This window comes from Gorilla gorilla, chromosome 8 (genome assembly GCF_029281585.2).
Source record: "Gorilla gorilla gorilla isolate KB3781 chromosome 8, NHGRI_mGorGor1-v2.1_pri, whole genome shotgun sequence".
In the NCBI taxonomy this organism is placed as follows: domain Eukaryota; kingdom Metazoa; phylum Chordata; class Mammalia; order Primates; family Hominidae; genus Gorilla; species Gorilla gorilla.
The window spans coordinates 68845390-68861777 of NC_073232.2; the positions used below are offsets into that span (position 1 = coordinate 68845390).

At 56.5% G+C, this 16388-nt stretch overlaps 1 protein-coding gene across 7 annotated transcripts; it reads right to left on the reverse strand.

Annotated features, from left to right (window-relative positions):
• Positions 1 to 1231: 1231 nt before the first annotated feature.
• GPRIN2 (G protein regulated inducer of neurite outgrowth 2) lies at positions 1232 to 16168 on the reverse strand. Of its 7 annotated transcripts, none has more exons than XM_055353072.2 (4): positions 16011 to 16168; positions 14105 to 14215; positions 10943 to 11102; positions 1232 to 10274 (listed from the first exon to the last, which is right to left on the reverse strand). In XM_055353072.2, exons 3-4 carry the CDS (start codon positions 11006 to 11008, stop codon positions 8892 to 8894), a joined length of 1449 nt encoding a protein of 482 aa, XP_055209047.2. In that variant the 5' UTR covers positions 11009 to 11102; positions 14105 to 14215; positions 16011 to 16168; the 3' UTR covers positions 1232 to 8891. The 7 variants fall into 7 exon arrangements, with proteins under 7 accessions (XP_055209047.2, XP_055209048.2, XP_055209044.2 ...); XM_055353073.2 differs by having other exon boundaries at positions 14105 to 14231; XM_055353069.2 differs by lacking the exon at positions 16011 to 16168 and adding an exon at positions 15567 to 15995.
• Between the last annotated feature and the right edge of the window lie 220 nt (positions 16169 to 16388).

Below are 16388 nucleotides of genomic sequence, written 5' to 3' on the forward strand. Positions count from 1 at the left end.
TCAAAATTAAGTTACTTGTAGCTGAAAGTGTCCTAAGGAAGACAGCAGCTCAGAGAGGCCTTGTGCGCATGGAAGGAGAGAGGAATGGGTGTTCAAGATACAGCCACTTCCTTGACCCCCTCCCCAAGAAGAAGGGAAGCCCAGCCCTTTGCGGGTGTCATGGGGCAAAGCCCCAAACTGAGGTTCAGCCTGGGAGGCTACGTCGGTTCTTGGCTTCACCCAGGAAGGAATTCAAGAGCCAGCCAACAGAGTAAAGTGAAAGCAAGTTTATTAGGGTGGATCACTTGAGGCCAGGAGTTCAAGAGCTGCCTGGCCAACATGGTTAAACTCCATCTCTACTAAAAATACAAAAATTAGCCAGGCCTGGTGGTGCGCACCTGTAGTCCTAGCTACTCGGGAGGCTGAGGCTGAGGCAGGAGAATCCCTTGAACCCAGAGGCTGAGGTTGCAGTGAGCAAGATTGTGCCACTTGCACTCCAGCCTGCAAGACTCCGTCTCAACCACAACAACAAGAACAACAACAAAATGATGAAGGCAGACCAAAGGTTTGCACCACCATATTTGCACAGAGGCTCAGAGGCACAGCTTAGGGGGGAAAGAGAGGAAGGCCTCTTCATCCAGCCCCTCGTGAGGATGACCTGCATCTGGAGTCGAAGATGTAAGTGGGGCCTGTCTTCCATTCCTAAGGCCGTGGTGTCCCCGGCCTGCGCCCCACCCTTCCCACCTTCTCCATCTCTGTCCTTTCTGGAAGCTTCCGCCCTGCTGTCCAGGTTGGCCCGAGCACCCGAAGAAGAAGAAGGGTGGGGGATGCGCAGGGACGGACCTGTCGGTGAGGGTGGGACTGCAGCTCGGGGCCTTGGGAGCCCTCCTCCGCCCCGCCCCACGGCGACTCCTCCCTCCCGAATCCGCTCAGGCTCCAAGGGTCCCGGCTTGGAGCGAAATGCCCACCAGGAGGCGTCGGGTCCTGTCACGGGCCGCGCCGCCCAGGACCACGCCTGGCCCGGGACCCACGCCAGTCCGGGGACACACACCTAGCCGCAAACCAGACCGCGGGATCAGCCGCAAGCCACCCTCTCCAGCGCCGCCCTGCACCGCAGATCAGGGTAGGAGATTAGAGTAGGAACGCGGAGGGCGGGTGGTGGGGGCGCCTATCTGCTCCCAGTCCCTATGACACAGGGACCAAGAGTACCTAAAGCCCTGGGAGAGGAGGAGGAAAGGTCAGGCAGGGACTAGGCGCAAAATTTAAGGCAACACTAAGTGATTCGGTAACCAAGATAAATCATATTTTAATTATTTTAACGCAGTGTTTTAAAATAAAAACTAATGAAAAATGATAAAATATCAAAAATTTCAATAAAGCAGCATCCGACTTCCTGCCCAGCTGTCCTCCCGTATCCCAGGTGCCAGCCCCCTGTGTCCACACCCCTGCTGGTTCCTGCCCCACCCCTTCCCCCAGCCCAGGAGGCTTCCACCCCTTCAAGAATTGAAATCTTCACAAGAAGCCCTTGCCCCTCTCCCTGAATACCCCCACCTCTGAAGAGAAAAAAAATCAAACCAAAGAGTTTTCCTCAAGAGTTGCAGGCTGGGCTTACAAAAGCCACAAAGCTTGAGTACAAAATGACACCCTTGGCCACCATCTCCCAGTCTGTTGACTGCTAAAAATGAGAAGTGAACAGAGAGAAGGCCAGGCAGAAGGCTGCAGGGGAGGGGCCAGGTGGGCAGCAACAGGGAACAAATCTGAGTGGAGGGGAGAATTCTACCCCTCCCAGGGTTCCAGCCCCAACAGAGGCTCCCTGCTTGGGCCTTGCTCAGGCCTGGGAGGGTGATATGCTTTGGCTGTGTCCCCACCCAAAATCTCATCTTGAATTGTAATCCCTATAATCCCCATGTGACAAGGGAGAGATCAGGTGGAGGTGATGGAATCGTGGGGGCGGTTCCCCCATGCTGTTCTTGTGATAGTAAGTTCTCACGAGATCTGATGGTTTTATAAGTGTTTGGTAGTTCCTTCTGCATTCATTCTCCTTCCTGCTGCCTTGTGAAGAAGGTGCCTTGCTTCTCCTTCGCTGTCTGCCATGATTGTAAGTTTCCTGAGGCTTCCTGTAAGTTTCCTGAGGCTCCCCGGGCCACATGGAACTGTGAGTCAATTAAACCTCTTTCCTTTATAAATTACCCAGTCTCAGGCAGTTCTTTATAGCAGCATGAAAACGGACTAATATGGAGGGGTCAAAGACAGAAATCTCCTCCTCCAGTCCCTAGCCTTGGCTCTTGGACACAAATCCAGTTCCTGACAGCAGAGAAGCACACAGGTGGGACAGTGCAGTGTGTCCCCACAGGGGCTCAGGCCACACCCCAACCCAATTACAAGCCATGCAAGAAGATTCTGAAAACATGGATGAGGAGATGGCCTGCCTAAAGCCAGCAGATGGGTGCCACCCACCTGATGTACCTCTCTAGCAGCCTAGCCAGCCAGCCCCCAACAAGGGCCACCAAAAGTTAGGACAGATGGGGTGCCCTTCCAGCCCGACCAAAGTCCTTCCATTCACCCAGCAGGGCCACTGACAACTGATTTCTCATTCTGGGCAAAAGCAATGGAAACTTGGCACAGCAACCCCAGGGAGACCTCCCTCTGTAAGGAGATGCTCAGATGTTTTGGTTTGTGTCCAAAGAGGGGAAGGACAGGTGGAAAGAAAGGGCCTAGACCCATGTAAATCACAAATGCCAAGACCCAGACACAGCCACAGCTGGGGGCCTGGTGGGGGGAATGGCCAAGACCGCAAGAAGAGAGACTACTGTATGGAGCCAGAAGGCGAAGGCAAGTAAATCCTTGGCACAAAGCAGGAGGAGGCAGGAATAAGTACAATGGACAGTGGGGAGGCAGACAGGTTCTGAATAACCCAGAACAAAGAGAATATGAAACCACAAAAGAAGAACAGATTAAAGAGAAATGGGGGATGGGGATGACAGAGCACCCAGGGCAGCGGGTGCAGGACCAGCAGAGGTCCCCCGACTGTCCTTGGCTGTGTGCACACAGAGGCACTGCAGTCCTGGGGCCATGTTCATAGGATGCAGAGAAAGCACACTCTGTCTTTTCTCAGGAAAGCTGCAGGGAAATGAAAAGCTCCAGGCAGGACAGACTGGGCGATGACTGCATGGCTAAAAGCGCACACCTTAAAACTAGACACACTCCCCTGCCCTGAGCCCCAGATGTCAATGGACATATTCCCACAATTTTCACATTCCCTCCCAATAAAGTAGGGCCATGAAAGATGAATTTTAGGATATCCACTTGGGGAGCTCGTATTTTGGGGCCAGACCTTCCTCCTTGCTGGGCTATCTCGGGCTTGGAGTGGGAGAAGCCAGGCAGGAGTCCTGGAGAGTGACCGCACAAGTGAGCAAAGGCAGCATTCACCCAACTCTTGGGACAAGGGAGTCAGACCCCACCACCCATCCCCAATCCTATGGGCCCACGTCACTTTGGTTTCGCTTGTTTTTTTTTAGTAAACATCAGCTTTCCTCAGGTGTTTTTCTGCTTTATTATTCCCGTGTAGCCACAGCAACAGAACTAGCCCCATGTCTCTCAATCAGGGAGGTCCCCAGCAAGCTTTGGAAAGACACCCATCAAAAAGAGTGAGCAAACCTAAAGAAGGGTTCAATAGGGAAGGTACCGGCGGCCGGCTGCAGAGGGGCTCCGTTCCCCTGACCCTCAGTCACTTCCCAGAAACCACACAGAGGAGCCCGGGTGTGCCAGAAACAGCCTTTCATAATACAAGATGGACAGGAAAGAGGCCAAGGGCAGGCAGTTCCCAATCTCCACAAGGGCAAGAAGGTAGAGTCCATACTTCTTTCTTGTCTTTTTCTTTTTTTGAAACAGGGTCTGGCTCCGTCATCCAGGCTGGAGCACAGTGGCACTATCTCGGCTCACTGCAACCTCCACCTCCTGGGCTCAAGCCATCTTCCCACCTCAACCCCCTGAGTAGCTGAGGCTACAGATGCACACCACCATGCCCAGGTAATTTTTGTATTTTTTGTAGAGATGGGATTTCTCCATGTTGCCCAAACTGGTTTCGAACTCCTGAGCTCAAGCAGTCAGCCCACCTCAGCCTCCCAAAGTGCTGGGATTACAGGCATGAGCCACTGTACCAGGCCGAGTCCACACTTCTAAGCTTGCTGTTGCTCTCAGACTTGCAGAACAACCTATTAAACAGAAGTAGGTAAAAGTTGAGAAAGGGAAGTGGCCACCACAGAACCAGTTCTGCTGAGAACGAGGACTCGAGTCAGGCTATGCTACCCTCCTTCCATGGCCATGGGAAAAAGGGGTGTGTGCTGTTGGTGTGAGAGATCTGGATCTTAACAGATCAGACTTAAACTAATTTGCCCATGATGACCGTGTGGATTTGGAGGGACCTGGGAATCTCACAGACCTATGGGATGTCCCAGCGATATGTCCTGGGCTTCATACCAGCCCTGCCCTGCCTGACAAGTTGGATGAAAACTGATAAAGGACTCGTCATAGCTTCAGATGGCAAAACCAGGCCAGGCCAGAATGAAAAAGGAGAAGGAATTTAACATGGGCAAATGCCAAGCTCTGCATTTAACTAACCAAGGCTGCTTGGCATGAACAAAACTGAGACAGAGCAATGCATGGAGAAAAGGGTTGGGCATTTGTGGGCTACAAGCTTGGCATGACATGGATGCAAATGTCAATGGGTGCACCCTCAGATGCCTGTGACTCCCTCTGGTGGTTTCTGTGCACAACTTCCCCCAAAATAGGCCCTACAACTCCATGCAGAAACCTACCCTGGGGCTCCTAGAGCTTCCTAGCCTGCCTGCCAGAGAGCAGAAGTGCCTGGAGGCTACATCTTCACCCCTGGGTAGTCCTTACTCTGAGATGGGACTGCATCCAGGGCTCCCCTTTAGGGTCTGGCTTGGACTGAAATCACACCCTGCCTTGCCTTCTGTCCCTCCCTTAACTTGCTCTCCCCTCCCTAATAACTCCAGCATCCTCATCTCAGCAGAAGCTTCTGGGGAACCCAGCCCAAGATGAGTGGTGAGGGCTAGGGTAGCCCTCCTCACTGCACTCTGGGAACTACATTTTCAGAAGCCCCAGCCAGAGGGCCAAGTCCCAGGCAGGGTACAAAGCTGTGGGGCGAGGAACCTGGAAAGAGGCTCTGAACAAGGGACTTTTAAGGAAGTGGGATGTGGGCTGTGATCACAGCCAAGCTGGCAGGGTAAGAGGTGGCCCCTGAATGTGGCTATGAGAGGGGTGCCCAACACTACCAGCCTGTGTGCTGAGCACTAACTCAGTGCCAGGCACTACTTGGGTTATTCTATTTAATCTCCACACCAAGCATGTGAAGGAGGCACCATTGTCATCCCCATCTTACAGATGAGGAAGATGATCAAGGCTTGTAACTTGCCCAAGATCACATGGCTATAGGTGTGGATCCTATATATCCAGATTCAAACTCCAGCTTTAGCCCACTAAGCTATGGTGGCCAACCCCAGCCCAAAGTGTTGGGACCTGCGTGTAGAAGACCCCTTCAGCCCTTGTAAAGTTAGGATCTAGCATGTCTAAGGGGACAGAGACCCAATCCAGGTGACACAGGAGGTAAGATCACAGTGGAACAGGCCATCCCTGCTTTTCCACCACCACCAGCACTGTGACCTCAGACCAGCTCTACTCTATGAGTTTCTTGTGACAGTGATGGCAGCCTGGGGCCAGACAAGGGATGCGTGTCTTGTGTCCTGGACACAAGACAGGCAGGCCCAGAGGGGACAAGCTATATGAAGAGAGGCTTCAGCTGTCGGGGGTCCTGAATGCCATGGAAGGAGAGCAGGTGGGCAGAAGCAGGGAGCCCCTGGAGCAGACAGAGGGGGGATTCCTGCTGAGGCAAGGGGCTCTAGGACTCCAGGGTTTATGCTCCAAAGAACAGAATTTACCAGGACAAAATAAACAAGACCAGCCAGGACCGATGCCCCATCCCTGCTGGGGTCTGGCAAAGCTCTCACCTCCAAATTTGTATCTATTTTGAATTCAAAGCCAAACAAACACATCAACAGTGAACTCCAACACCTCCCAGAGCAGGGCCTGAAAGGGACCCAGAAAGTCTGGCCAGAAATCCAGAGTCCAGGGGGAGGAGATCTGTAAACTAAACCACTGGCCGTGCTCTGGGGCCCTAAACCACTACAGGCATCAGGCCTGTCCCAGGAGAGGGCACAGCAAGGGGAGTTGGGAGGGGTCTTCAGTTCCAATCAGAAATGAGGCTGCAGTCACTTCAGGTAGACCTGTCAGCAGCAGCTGTGCAACCGGGCTAGGGAGACAAGGATCGTGGTTTAGCCAGGAGAATCGTCTGGGGCCCCAGCCAAGACACAGGTGTTGGATTCCAGCACCGCTCTGCAAATACTCATCTCAGTGATGATGAGGTGAGTGGGAGCTTGGCTGAGCCCAGCCCGGCCTGCCATCCTGGCAAGCCAGGGCAGCATGGAGGTAGCACAGAGTGGCACCCAGCCAGCGTGAATGCATGAGAATCTGCACGTGACACAGAAGAAAGTCTCTTCATGAAGTAGGTTTCACTGGTCCCAGCCAAACCCTGTGGCATGTGGCCCTTTCTGCACCTGCTGAACATGCCATTCACCTTGTCCCAGGTAGTGGCCTCACCCTCCTCTTGCTCAAACTGGAAACCTCAGCACCCTGAAATGCCTCCTCCCCAAATCCATTGCACACATGTGTGCCTGTGTATGCGTGTGTGTGCACGTGTATGAACCCAGCCCCCAGCTGCCCACTCCATTGCCCCTAAACAGGCCCCTCCTTGGTGTCACCTGGCACATCTCCACTGGAAGCCAAATGGATATTTCTAAACTGAAATCTGGTCCCACCTCAGAACCCCTTCCACAGTTCCCCTAAAGTTCCTTTCCTCATTTACATCAGGATCTTCACAATGGGGACCCCTGGTCACCTCCCAACCCAACAAACGCTCCAAATGAGCTGCCACTGCAGAAACTCATCATGGCCCGGGCAGGACAGGCACATCCAAGTATCTGACCAGGCTGTTCCATCTGCCGGGCAGGTCCTGCCCTCTCTCCACCCACCTGTCTAACCCCTGCATCCTCAAGACCCTACTTAGCTGTGGCCCTGTGTGAAAGGTCCCTCCCCATGTACCCACAGCCATTTGTTCTCTCTCATGTGGCCCTAACAGGCTGGGGTTCCTGGAGACTCCATGGGGAGCCAGGCATGAAGATGGCATATACCCATGTGTCACTCCCCAGAACGTGAGCTGCCTGCCCTGGCACCATACACAAAGGGACTGACAGCCCCAGAATCCCAAGGGGTGCACCTATGCATATGGGAAAGGCATGTTTACGGGTGAGAATGGTCCATCGTTGGGCTTCAGGAGGCATCTGACCTGACGCACGCCTTTGTCACTTTGTCCTTGTGGCCTGTTGAAATGCCACTCCTGCTTTACAAATTCACCAACTGTTGCATGAGTCATTTCCACCTCAATGAGTACCAGGTCCTTGAGGATGGGGAAAAGTAAGCCACCACTGTGGGGGTCCTGGGCTCCTAGGTGCAGAAGAGGCTCCAGAAACAGGCCAGGTCATGGGCCATGACCCCACACTAGCCCTCTGGTCCCTCACAAGGGTGGATTGGGGGGCTGTGTCACGGGAGCTTAGGATCTTCAAGACAAAGACCCAGGACAAGAACACAAGCCCACTCCCATTCTTCACAGGCCTTGAGAAATCTTTGGGCAATGAAGTCAAGACTGTGCCAAACCCCCGTGTTTCTGTCTCTCCAAGGCCCCTGGCCCCCACTGCCTAGCCTAGGTCAGGTCATGTGGGCAAGCGAGCCCCCACAGCCTCACAGCCCCTACCCCAGGGCCAGGGCAAACTCCTTCCCTGTCCCCCTCCTTCCCTGTCCCCCTCCATTCCTGCCCTCCCTCCTTCCACAAACTGCACCCGCTGGGTGCAGCCAACAGAATGAGGTGAAAATAGTGCAATTTTAGGCTTTGTAACTGATTTTAGGGCAGGTGGCCACCCATTCTCCCCTTCCTCAGGCCAGCCTCTGACACAATGACCCTGGAAGCCTGGCAGCCCTCCGTAATGGTCAGCATCCTCCCCTGCCATCCCCAACCCACACCATGAGCTCAGCCAGGGCAGGGGCAGCCTCTGTCTCATTCACCACAGAATCCACAGAACCCAGCACAGAGTATGAGCTCAGTAAATTCTCCTCATACATGACTGCACTGACTGGACCGGGCACATGCTACAGGGAAACACCCCCGGCTCAGCCGGCCCTGGCTTTGGATCTCAGTCCCACCTCTTCAAGCTGTCCAGCGTGGGGCACATCGGCTACAGCCTTGCCAAATGAAGCCTTGCCAGGATGAAGAGGTGAAGACAGGACAAGCACAGTATGTGGCACACAGGAGGCCTCTGATAACATCAGTCCCCTTCCCTAAAGACCTGGGCAGTCCCTGTCACTGGGGCCTCACATTTCATGTCGAGAATTCACTATTTCTCAGCACTGATTTCAAATAAAGCCACCAAGAGTCTGACGAGGCAACATGGCAGAGTTCTGAGGGTGGAGTGAACAAAAGGTCATTTTTTACAGAAAACTCAGGATCTCCCCTCTGCACAGTGCTAAAGCCCTGTCTCAAAGTTCAGAGCCCGGAAGGTGCAGAGATGTGGCCCTTGGAAATCAAGCCCTTAAGAAAACAGCCCAGCTTTGTGCAGCCGGAAGCCCCAGGCTGCAGTCCTGTGGTCTGGAGGCAGCCGATATTCAGGCGAGAGATGTGCCCAGCTGCCAGTGGGTCCAGGGGGCACGGAGCCCCCACCGTCCCTGGCCCAGGTCTAGGACTAAGTCAGTGGGCCCAGGCCAGCTCCAAGGGCCACAGGTCCTCATTCGGGGACCGCGCCGGAGCAGCCGCAGCAGCTGGGGCGCCGCAGGGACTGCATGACAGCCCGCAGCGGCCCCCTCCGGCCCTCCACAGACAGGCTGTCCTCGCTGGCGGGCGCCCGCTGCAGCTGCTCAAACTGCATCTCCAGGTGCTTCTGGATGGCCACACCGAGCACCTCTGGGTCCACCGCAGCTCCGTACACCTCCCATGTCATGCCCTCAGCATCCCATCGCACATCCCGCACAGGGGACGGCGCCTCCTCCAGGCTGGACCCCAGAGTTACCTCTGGGAACACATGCAGGGCTGCAGGCGCTTCCAGGGACGGACTGGTGGCCACAGCCTTGCAGGCCGCCACTGGGGCCGCCTGCACACCAGCATCCTGGGCTGACAGCGGGGATGCCTCTGCAGGGGCCAAGTCATTGGCTGAGGTCATGGTCCACACATCTTTGGTCCCAGAGCCAGGCTCTGGGACTAACCCAGCGGGACCCCAAAGGTGGGCACAGCAATGGGAGTGCCCAGGGAGCCCCCCAGACAACCTACAGTGGATCTTCACCCCATGCTGAGCCTGCAGCCCAGACTCGCTTACTGATGCCACTAGTTTGGGAAAGGCCAGGATCCCTGTGGCAGGTAGGGCATGGCAGCAGCCACCAGCCCCCACCTCCCTCATGCCACAGAGTAGAGCAGCTGGGGGCAGAGCATGGCAGGTGGTGGTAGCCAGCTGTTCAGCAGCTTTGGGCTCAGCCTGGGCACTGCTGCTGTGGGCAGTTGTGTCCCCCAGGTCTAGCGGTGGCACCGACAACTGACTCGCCCCCAGCATCCAGGCTGAGTTAGAAGTCCCATCCTCAGGAGCCAGGTCCCTTTCCAGGCCTGCAGGGGCCTGGCCACCCTGGCCAGACGTACCACCTGGCTGCAGCTGAGCCCTGTGGACAGGGCTGCTGCCAAGGGCTGAGCAGCTGAGACTGGCCTTCCGAGCACCACTGTGTCCCCGCATCTGGGTGCTACGGACCAGGTCTGAATGGCTCCTCTGCATAGCAGCAGCACTAGGGGCCCGCAGGCGACACAGGTCACCGCCGCCCATGGTGGACACACTGCCCACAGTGCTGCTCCGCCAGTGGCCTCCAGCACTGGGTCGTGCCTCGGGGCCAGAGGCCCGTGCTGGCTTCATACTCTCAGGCGGGTTCCCCTCTTCCTCCGGGGCCTGGGGTCTGCTGCTGGCCTCGCCCAGCTGGGCCTGCCACACGGTGCTGCTGGCAGTCTTGCGGAGCTCTGGCCTCTGTCCCCGGCCTTCACCCAGCAGGCTGGAAGAGCTCTGGGACAGGGGCTGAAGGCGGGGGCTCAGGGGTGCCCAGGGACCCGGCTTGGGGCGGCTGGAGCTCATGGCTGCCTGCAGAAGAGAGAAAGGGAGGGAGTGGAGTTGAGTTGGGTGGCAGCACCTAAGCCGATTCTACTGTGAACTCCCACAGTGCTAGGTTCACCAGGGAGCCACCTTCAGTCCCAGCCTGCCTGACTGGTCAGAACCATATGCAAGGCAGTGACAAGACACCAGACACTTCAAATCAAGGTCATCTCACATTAGACACAAGGATGACACTCAAATTATCTCATCATCAGTCTCAAGCAGTTAGAATCTGCCCTAGGGTGGGGTCCTGGAGGCCGCCACTCTATCAGCTCTCGACTCTTTACTGGCTGGTTTGTGTGGGAGGGGAAGGGAGAGGGCCAAATCTGCTGGGGCTTTGGGGGTGAAACTGCAGCCCTAGGGGGTGGGGCTGTGGGATAACAGCTCTTGGTCAACCAGCACGGAAGCACTATGGCCTCTTAACGGGCACAGCTGGACAGGCCAATACTGGGCTACTTCCTCCTGGGACTGGCAGTATCCAACTCACTGTGGACAGGGTCTCCTTGGTACAGAGTGGGAGCTCAGAGAAAGTTCACAGGACGAGGGAGCAATGACCAGAGGACACTGAGAATCACCCTGGGCTTCCACAACCACCCCCATCCTCCTTGGCCTAGCCTTGCTGAGCTGGCATGTCTCTGGGGTTCCCTGACTCCTACCTCTAGCTCCAGGGGCAAGGAGAGGCCCCATGCATCAGCTTTTTCCATGAGGGACTCATTCAGCATCTGGTCATTGATTCCACAGCATCTCCTGAGCCCCTACTGCGTGCCCAGCTGTAGGGCTAGGGAACATGGGATTCATCCAGACCTTTCTGTACCCCTGGGGACGGTGCAGCAGTGAGATAAGATGCCCACCCAGTACCATCAATCAGACCTACCCTGCATGATGTTTAACCCCCTCTTGCCCAGTGTACCTGCATCCTCATTGTCCCCCACCCTCTGTACCATCGCTGTCACTTCCCCCAGCCATAAAGACCACCCTGGACCTGGCAGCTGCAGCCTAGAGCCAGTTCTGGCCCTTTCCACTTCTGCATCTCTTCCTGGGGCCCCTTTTCCGACCCTCCAGCCAGGCAGCCTTCATCCCTGACTGAGCATTGGGCCTGCATGGAACAGTTTGGCCAACTGTCAGCCTCCCCACAGGCCTGAAGTTGGCAAAGCCTGGCCTGTGGCCTGCTCCCCTCTGGCTGTCCAACACCCAGCACTGACCTGATGTGTCGTCGGCACTCAGAGGATTATCTGCTGTGTGCCTGACCAAGAGAACAAGCAAATACAAGAACACACCCACAGAGGAGGGCACTGAGTACCAAAAATGGGGTCTTAGGGAGGGCACCGCCAAGGCAGGAGAGCTCACGTAGGGTGAGAGATGAGAAAAGGCTTCCTGGAGGACCAGCCACGTAAGTCAGGCCTGGAGTGAGAGAAGCAAGAAGGTGTTCAGGTGGAGAGCGGAGTGGGCAGGAGGAAAGAGGCCATGTGTCCAGAGCATATGAGGGGAGCAGTGGGGTCAAAGTGTCTGGGCCACCTCGGCCCTGGCCACAGCAGTGAATTGGGGAGATCACTCTGGGACTCCTTGCCAGGCAGGAGAGGTGGGAGAAACAGGGTGGGGACAGGAGGCAGCAGCTGCATTTGGGCAATCCCAGCCCTGCCCTCCCACCCTAGGCTGATAAAGACTTCCAGGAAACAACCTCCCCGACCAGGTGAGCAAGGCTACCCGAGAGGAAATTCGGGAAGGGCTGTGGGACTCGGTTTCTGTGTAATTACAAATGTCTTGGCAGCCCAGCACTCAGGAGATGGCTGGTGGCTGCTGAGCCACAGTGAGGATGATACTGGTGCTGTAGTCCCTGAGACTCCAGCTCTGCACAACTTCCTGCGATGATGGAAAGATTCTACCCTGTGCTGTCCAGTAGGTAGGCACCAATGGCATGTGGGTACCAAGCACTCGGCAGGGGGCTACTGCAACTGAGACACTGAATGTTTAAGTTTTATTTGAATCTAACTGGCCACATGAGGCTAATGACTACTGTACAGGATTGTGCAGCTCTGAACACAGCCCCGGCCTGGTAAGGATGTCCCATCCCAGCTGCTTCACGGGGCTGAAGCCAGACTTGTCCCTGGGAGGATCAGGAAGAGGAGGAGTAGCCAAGAGAGAATTCTGACCCAGACCCTGCCCTCAATGAGCTCTAAGATGGACATACAAACAAAGGAGGGCAATAAAGCCCGTAACAGCGATGATAATAACAGCTGCCAGGGCCTGATCACTCGCCAAGGGCCAGGCACGTGCCACATCCTTTGCATACATTGTCTCATATAACTGTGCAAGCAACCTCTTGAGACAGTCATTATCTCCATTCTACAGACAGGAGAATTCCATAAGCTCAGAGAGGCTCAGTGACCCCCAAGGGCACACACCTGTGGGGCATCTGAGCTCCTCTCCCCTTTGAGCACTGAGCAGGCCTATGCCTCGCAGCTCTCACCCTTTTTACTGATCTGGCCTGGCCCTGCCAATCATGCTTATGACATGCCATGGAACAAGTCACTGAGTGGATCTCCACCTGCCCAACATGCTTCTTAGCAGCTCCTGAGGCTGCAAGAATGAGGAGGGCAGGAGGTGTTCCTCCTGACTGGGACAGCTGTGGTCACTGCCAGCCCCTGGCAGGGAGATAACCACTCAGTTGCAGGTCCAAGACCCCAGGGAGGCCCCATCTGGACATCCACACAGCCTCTGGCCAAACCCCACCACCCTCCCAGGGAGGGGGGCCATAAACAGCCAGGCCAGCAGCCTCTGGCCCCTGAGGAGACAGGTGGAATGAGGTCCTCAGACCCCCACCAAGACCCACTGAGAAGCCATGAGCAATGAGCATCCCACTGTGCCTGTCTCACCAGAGGGCTGCCCAGCACCCAGGGCTAGTCATCACCCAGAGACCCCCGTGTGGGCTATGTATCTATTGGTTCCCTTCCCCATTCCCCCTCCACAAGTGACAAAACTGAGGCCTGGAGCAGCTCAGAAATGTCAAAGAACACACAGCTGAAAGTGGCTAATTCAGAACCCCAATGGATTGGCCTGGCTAACTACAACCTGGCCTTCCCAGCTCAGAAGGAAGGAAGGGCTCTGAGGGGAGTACTGGGGGAAAGAGGCTTCCACACTGCCTGTTACAGTGCTGTGGACTGGGCCAGAGGAGGGGCCTCCCAGGGAGCCAGGGGTGAGGAGGAAGGGGCAGGGCTCTGCTTCCAATGGGGGCTCTTCCCCTTCCTGTGCATGTACTCACACGTGGACCCCTAACTTCTTTGAGCCTCAGTTTCTTCAATCTGCAAAACAGAAGTAAATCCCCACCCTGCAGGGTTGTTGTGAAGACTAAATGTGACAGCATGTGCACTGTCTGCAACAGTGTTTGTTAACAATAATCTTCTCTTTCCCCTCCCATCAAGAGCAGCTTAAGTTCATGGTATAACAAGTATTAGTACTGGGGGCCAGAGAGGCCCTTTTCAGAAGCCATCAAGACACCCCAAAGGTTAGCCTCCTCTTGCTTCCCATCCTCGCTACCTTCATCCCATCCTAGGACCAGGTCACCATCAGTGTCCCCAGTCTCCCTATCACCAAACTAGGTTTCCCAGCACCTATTTTAAATCTTAACCTAGGAGGCTACGCATGCATACAAGTCTAGAGTCTGCACTTTAAATACCCAGAATGGCACACCCACCCTGCCTTTATAACAACACAGAAGGTTCTGGTTTTGCCCTAAAGGGACCCTCGGAAGATCTTTTAGGACAAGATAAAGAACAGGCATACAGAAGTATCCAAGACCTCTAGTATTCTTTGAACGATACCTTAACGTTCTCTCTCCTGCCCCATTTGATGCCGAAGTTGCTATGGTTGTGGCCGATGTCCCGTGGCCAATGCCAGGCTGTCCTGCTGCCTCAGGTTCCACCTGTCAGCAACTGGAAGATCAACCACCTATGTAGCAATCAACCAATGTCATTTTGAGTAAAAGCCCCCAGTTCTCAGACACTTCCAGACTAGCCCAAACATAGAGACCTTTGAGTCAACGTAGAGAGTCCAGCTCCCGCCATGCTGCCACAGCAGAGGAGCCCAGGCCTTTGGGATATGCCCAGGGGACTACCAAGACCACCACAAGTGGGCTCCATCTCAGATGACACTGTGGCATCCATCTAAGTCCCCTCTTGGTTTTGTTCGTTCATTTGTTTGTGAGACAGAGTCTCGCTCTGTCTCCCAGGCTCGAGTACAATGGCTCAGTCTCGGCTCACTGCAAACTCTGCCTCCCGGGTTCACGTGATTCTCTTGTCTTAGTCTCCCGGCAGCTGGGATTACAGGCGTGCACCATGGCGCCCAGCTAATTTTTGTATTTTTAGTAGAGATGGGGTTTTCGCCATGTTGGCCAGGCTGGTCTCGAACTCCTGACCTCAGGTGATCCACCTGCCTCGGCCTCCCAAAGTGCTGGGATTACAGGCATGAGCCACAGCGCCTGGCCCAAGTCCCCTCTAGTGAAGTGGCAAGCATTTGGATGATGACTCCAGCAAAACCAAAACAGGAAAAGCAAACCTATATGATCAGGCAGGAAAACTGGTTCTATGTTAAAATATGGACCTTACCTCTCAAGGACCAGGCAGGAATGCACACAGCACAAACCCCCATTGCACAGTGGGGATACAGCACCCTCCAGGAGGTGGTTTAATCCACCCCAGAGTGAACGGGGCCTGATAGGAACACTCAGGGCCAACTCTGGGCAAAGCAGCAGGCAGCATTCCTAAAGGGAGGGTTTGGAGGAGACAAAACCTGCCCTTCACAATGAACGTGCCTTAAGGGCTACATGCCCCGGGTCACAAGCTGTGCCAGGAAAGGGTTCTGGGGTAACTGTGGGGTCAGTGGCCCCATGGATGAGGCTCTGCTCACCAGGAAGAGGCCTAGGCGCCCAACAGCCCGTGAGCTTCCTCCCCTGGGGAGGATTTGCCCACAATCCCTGGGGGGCACCTAGGTGGAGAGGGTGCCCCGGCCTAGAAGCAGCCTAGGCGGCCGGTGTGTCCCTATCTGCACGCTCACAAGCACTCATGCCCCAGCCTGGGACACACAGGCCCGTTTGCAGTAACAGCGTCTACCCAGCTGCACTCTGCACGCCAAGCACAGGCCGCCCCTGCTGCGGGGCCAAAGGCCTGAACGCACCGCACCACGCAGCCTCGCCCAGAACAGCTCCCCTCCCGCCCTTCCTGCACAAAGCCCACCCGGACTTAGGGAGAAGGGGGCTCCATACGGGCCCGAAACGAGGCTACAGACCTTCTCAGGAGCAAAGGCAGCGACTGCAGGCAAATGGGGCTGTGGGCCGGGGTGAGGATGCGGGGCAGGAGGAGCCAAAGGGCAGCAAGGCTGGGGGCGGGGTAGGCGGCGCAGGAGGCTGAGGGAGGGGAAAAGGAAGAAGGGGAGAGGGAGGAGCGATGGCAGCAGGGGTGGAGGCCGAAGGAGACAGGGTCCCGGACAGACTTGTGAAAATGGGAGGATGGGCAGAGGAGACGTGGAAGAGGGGACAGGACAGGACAATGAGAGGCGGAGCGCGGGGAGTGCGATGCGGCCACCGGGGGCTCTGGGCGCTGGGCAGGGGCCAGGATGTCGGGGGTCTGAGCGCAGGCAGCGGGAAGGAGTGGGTTCTGGGGCTCAGCAAGGGGGAGGTGCCGCCCACCACGCCCCCCGCCCCCACGGGAGCGCGCGGAGCCGGCCTCTCACCCTCTCGCCCGCCGGGGCCGCGCAGGCGGGGGAAGCGCTGCTCCTGCGGCCGCCACAGGTGCCAGGTGCCGCGGCCCAAGATGGAGCCGGAGCCGACCTGGCCTGGGCGCGAGACGCCGCCCGCCGCCGTCGGCCCGGCCCGCGGAGCCAGCGCCGGGTACAGGGAGGGGCCAGCGGGGCAGCTGGCACCGGGGCGGCGGGAGGGGCGGCGGGCGGAGACCTCGCTCACCTGGGCCCGTCCCACTCTGGAGCCTGCCACCGCCCAGCCGCGCCCCGGGATCTGCGTCCGCGCGCCCTCACCCCTCCTTCCCGACCCCTCCTCAGGCCGGGTCCCCACTGTCCTCGGTCTTTTCGGCCCCGCCCGCACCACGACCGCCT

What these genes read in the sequence shown, in the direction of transcription:
- GPRIN2 (XM_055353072.2), bottom strand. Translation starts at nt 11,008, where the DNA reads ATGCTGAATGAGTCCCTCATGGAAAAAGCTGATGCATGGGGCCTCTCC. An exon ending in CCTTGCCCCTGGAGCTAGAG is followed by an intron (nt 10,275 to 10,942) that starts GTAGGAGTCAGG and finishes TCTCTTCTGCAG; the next exon opens with GCAGCCATGAGCTCCAGCCG.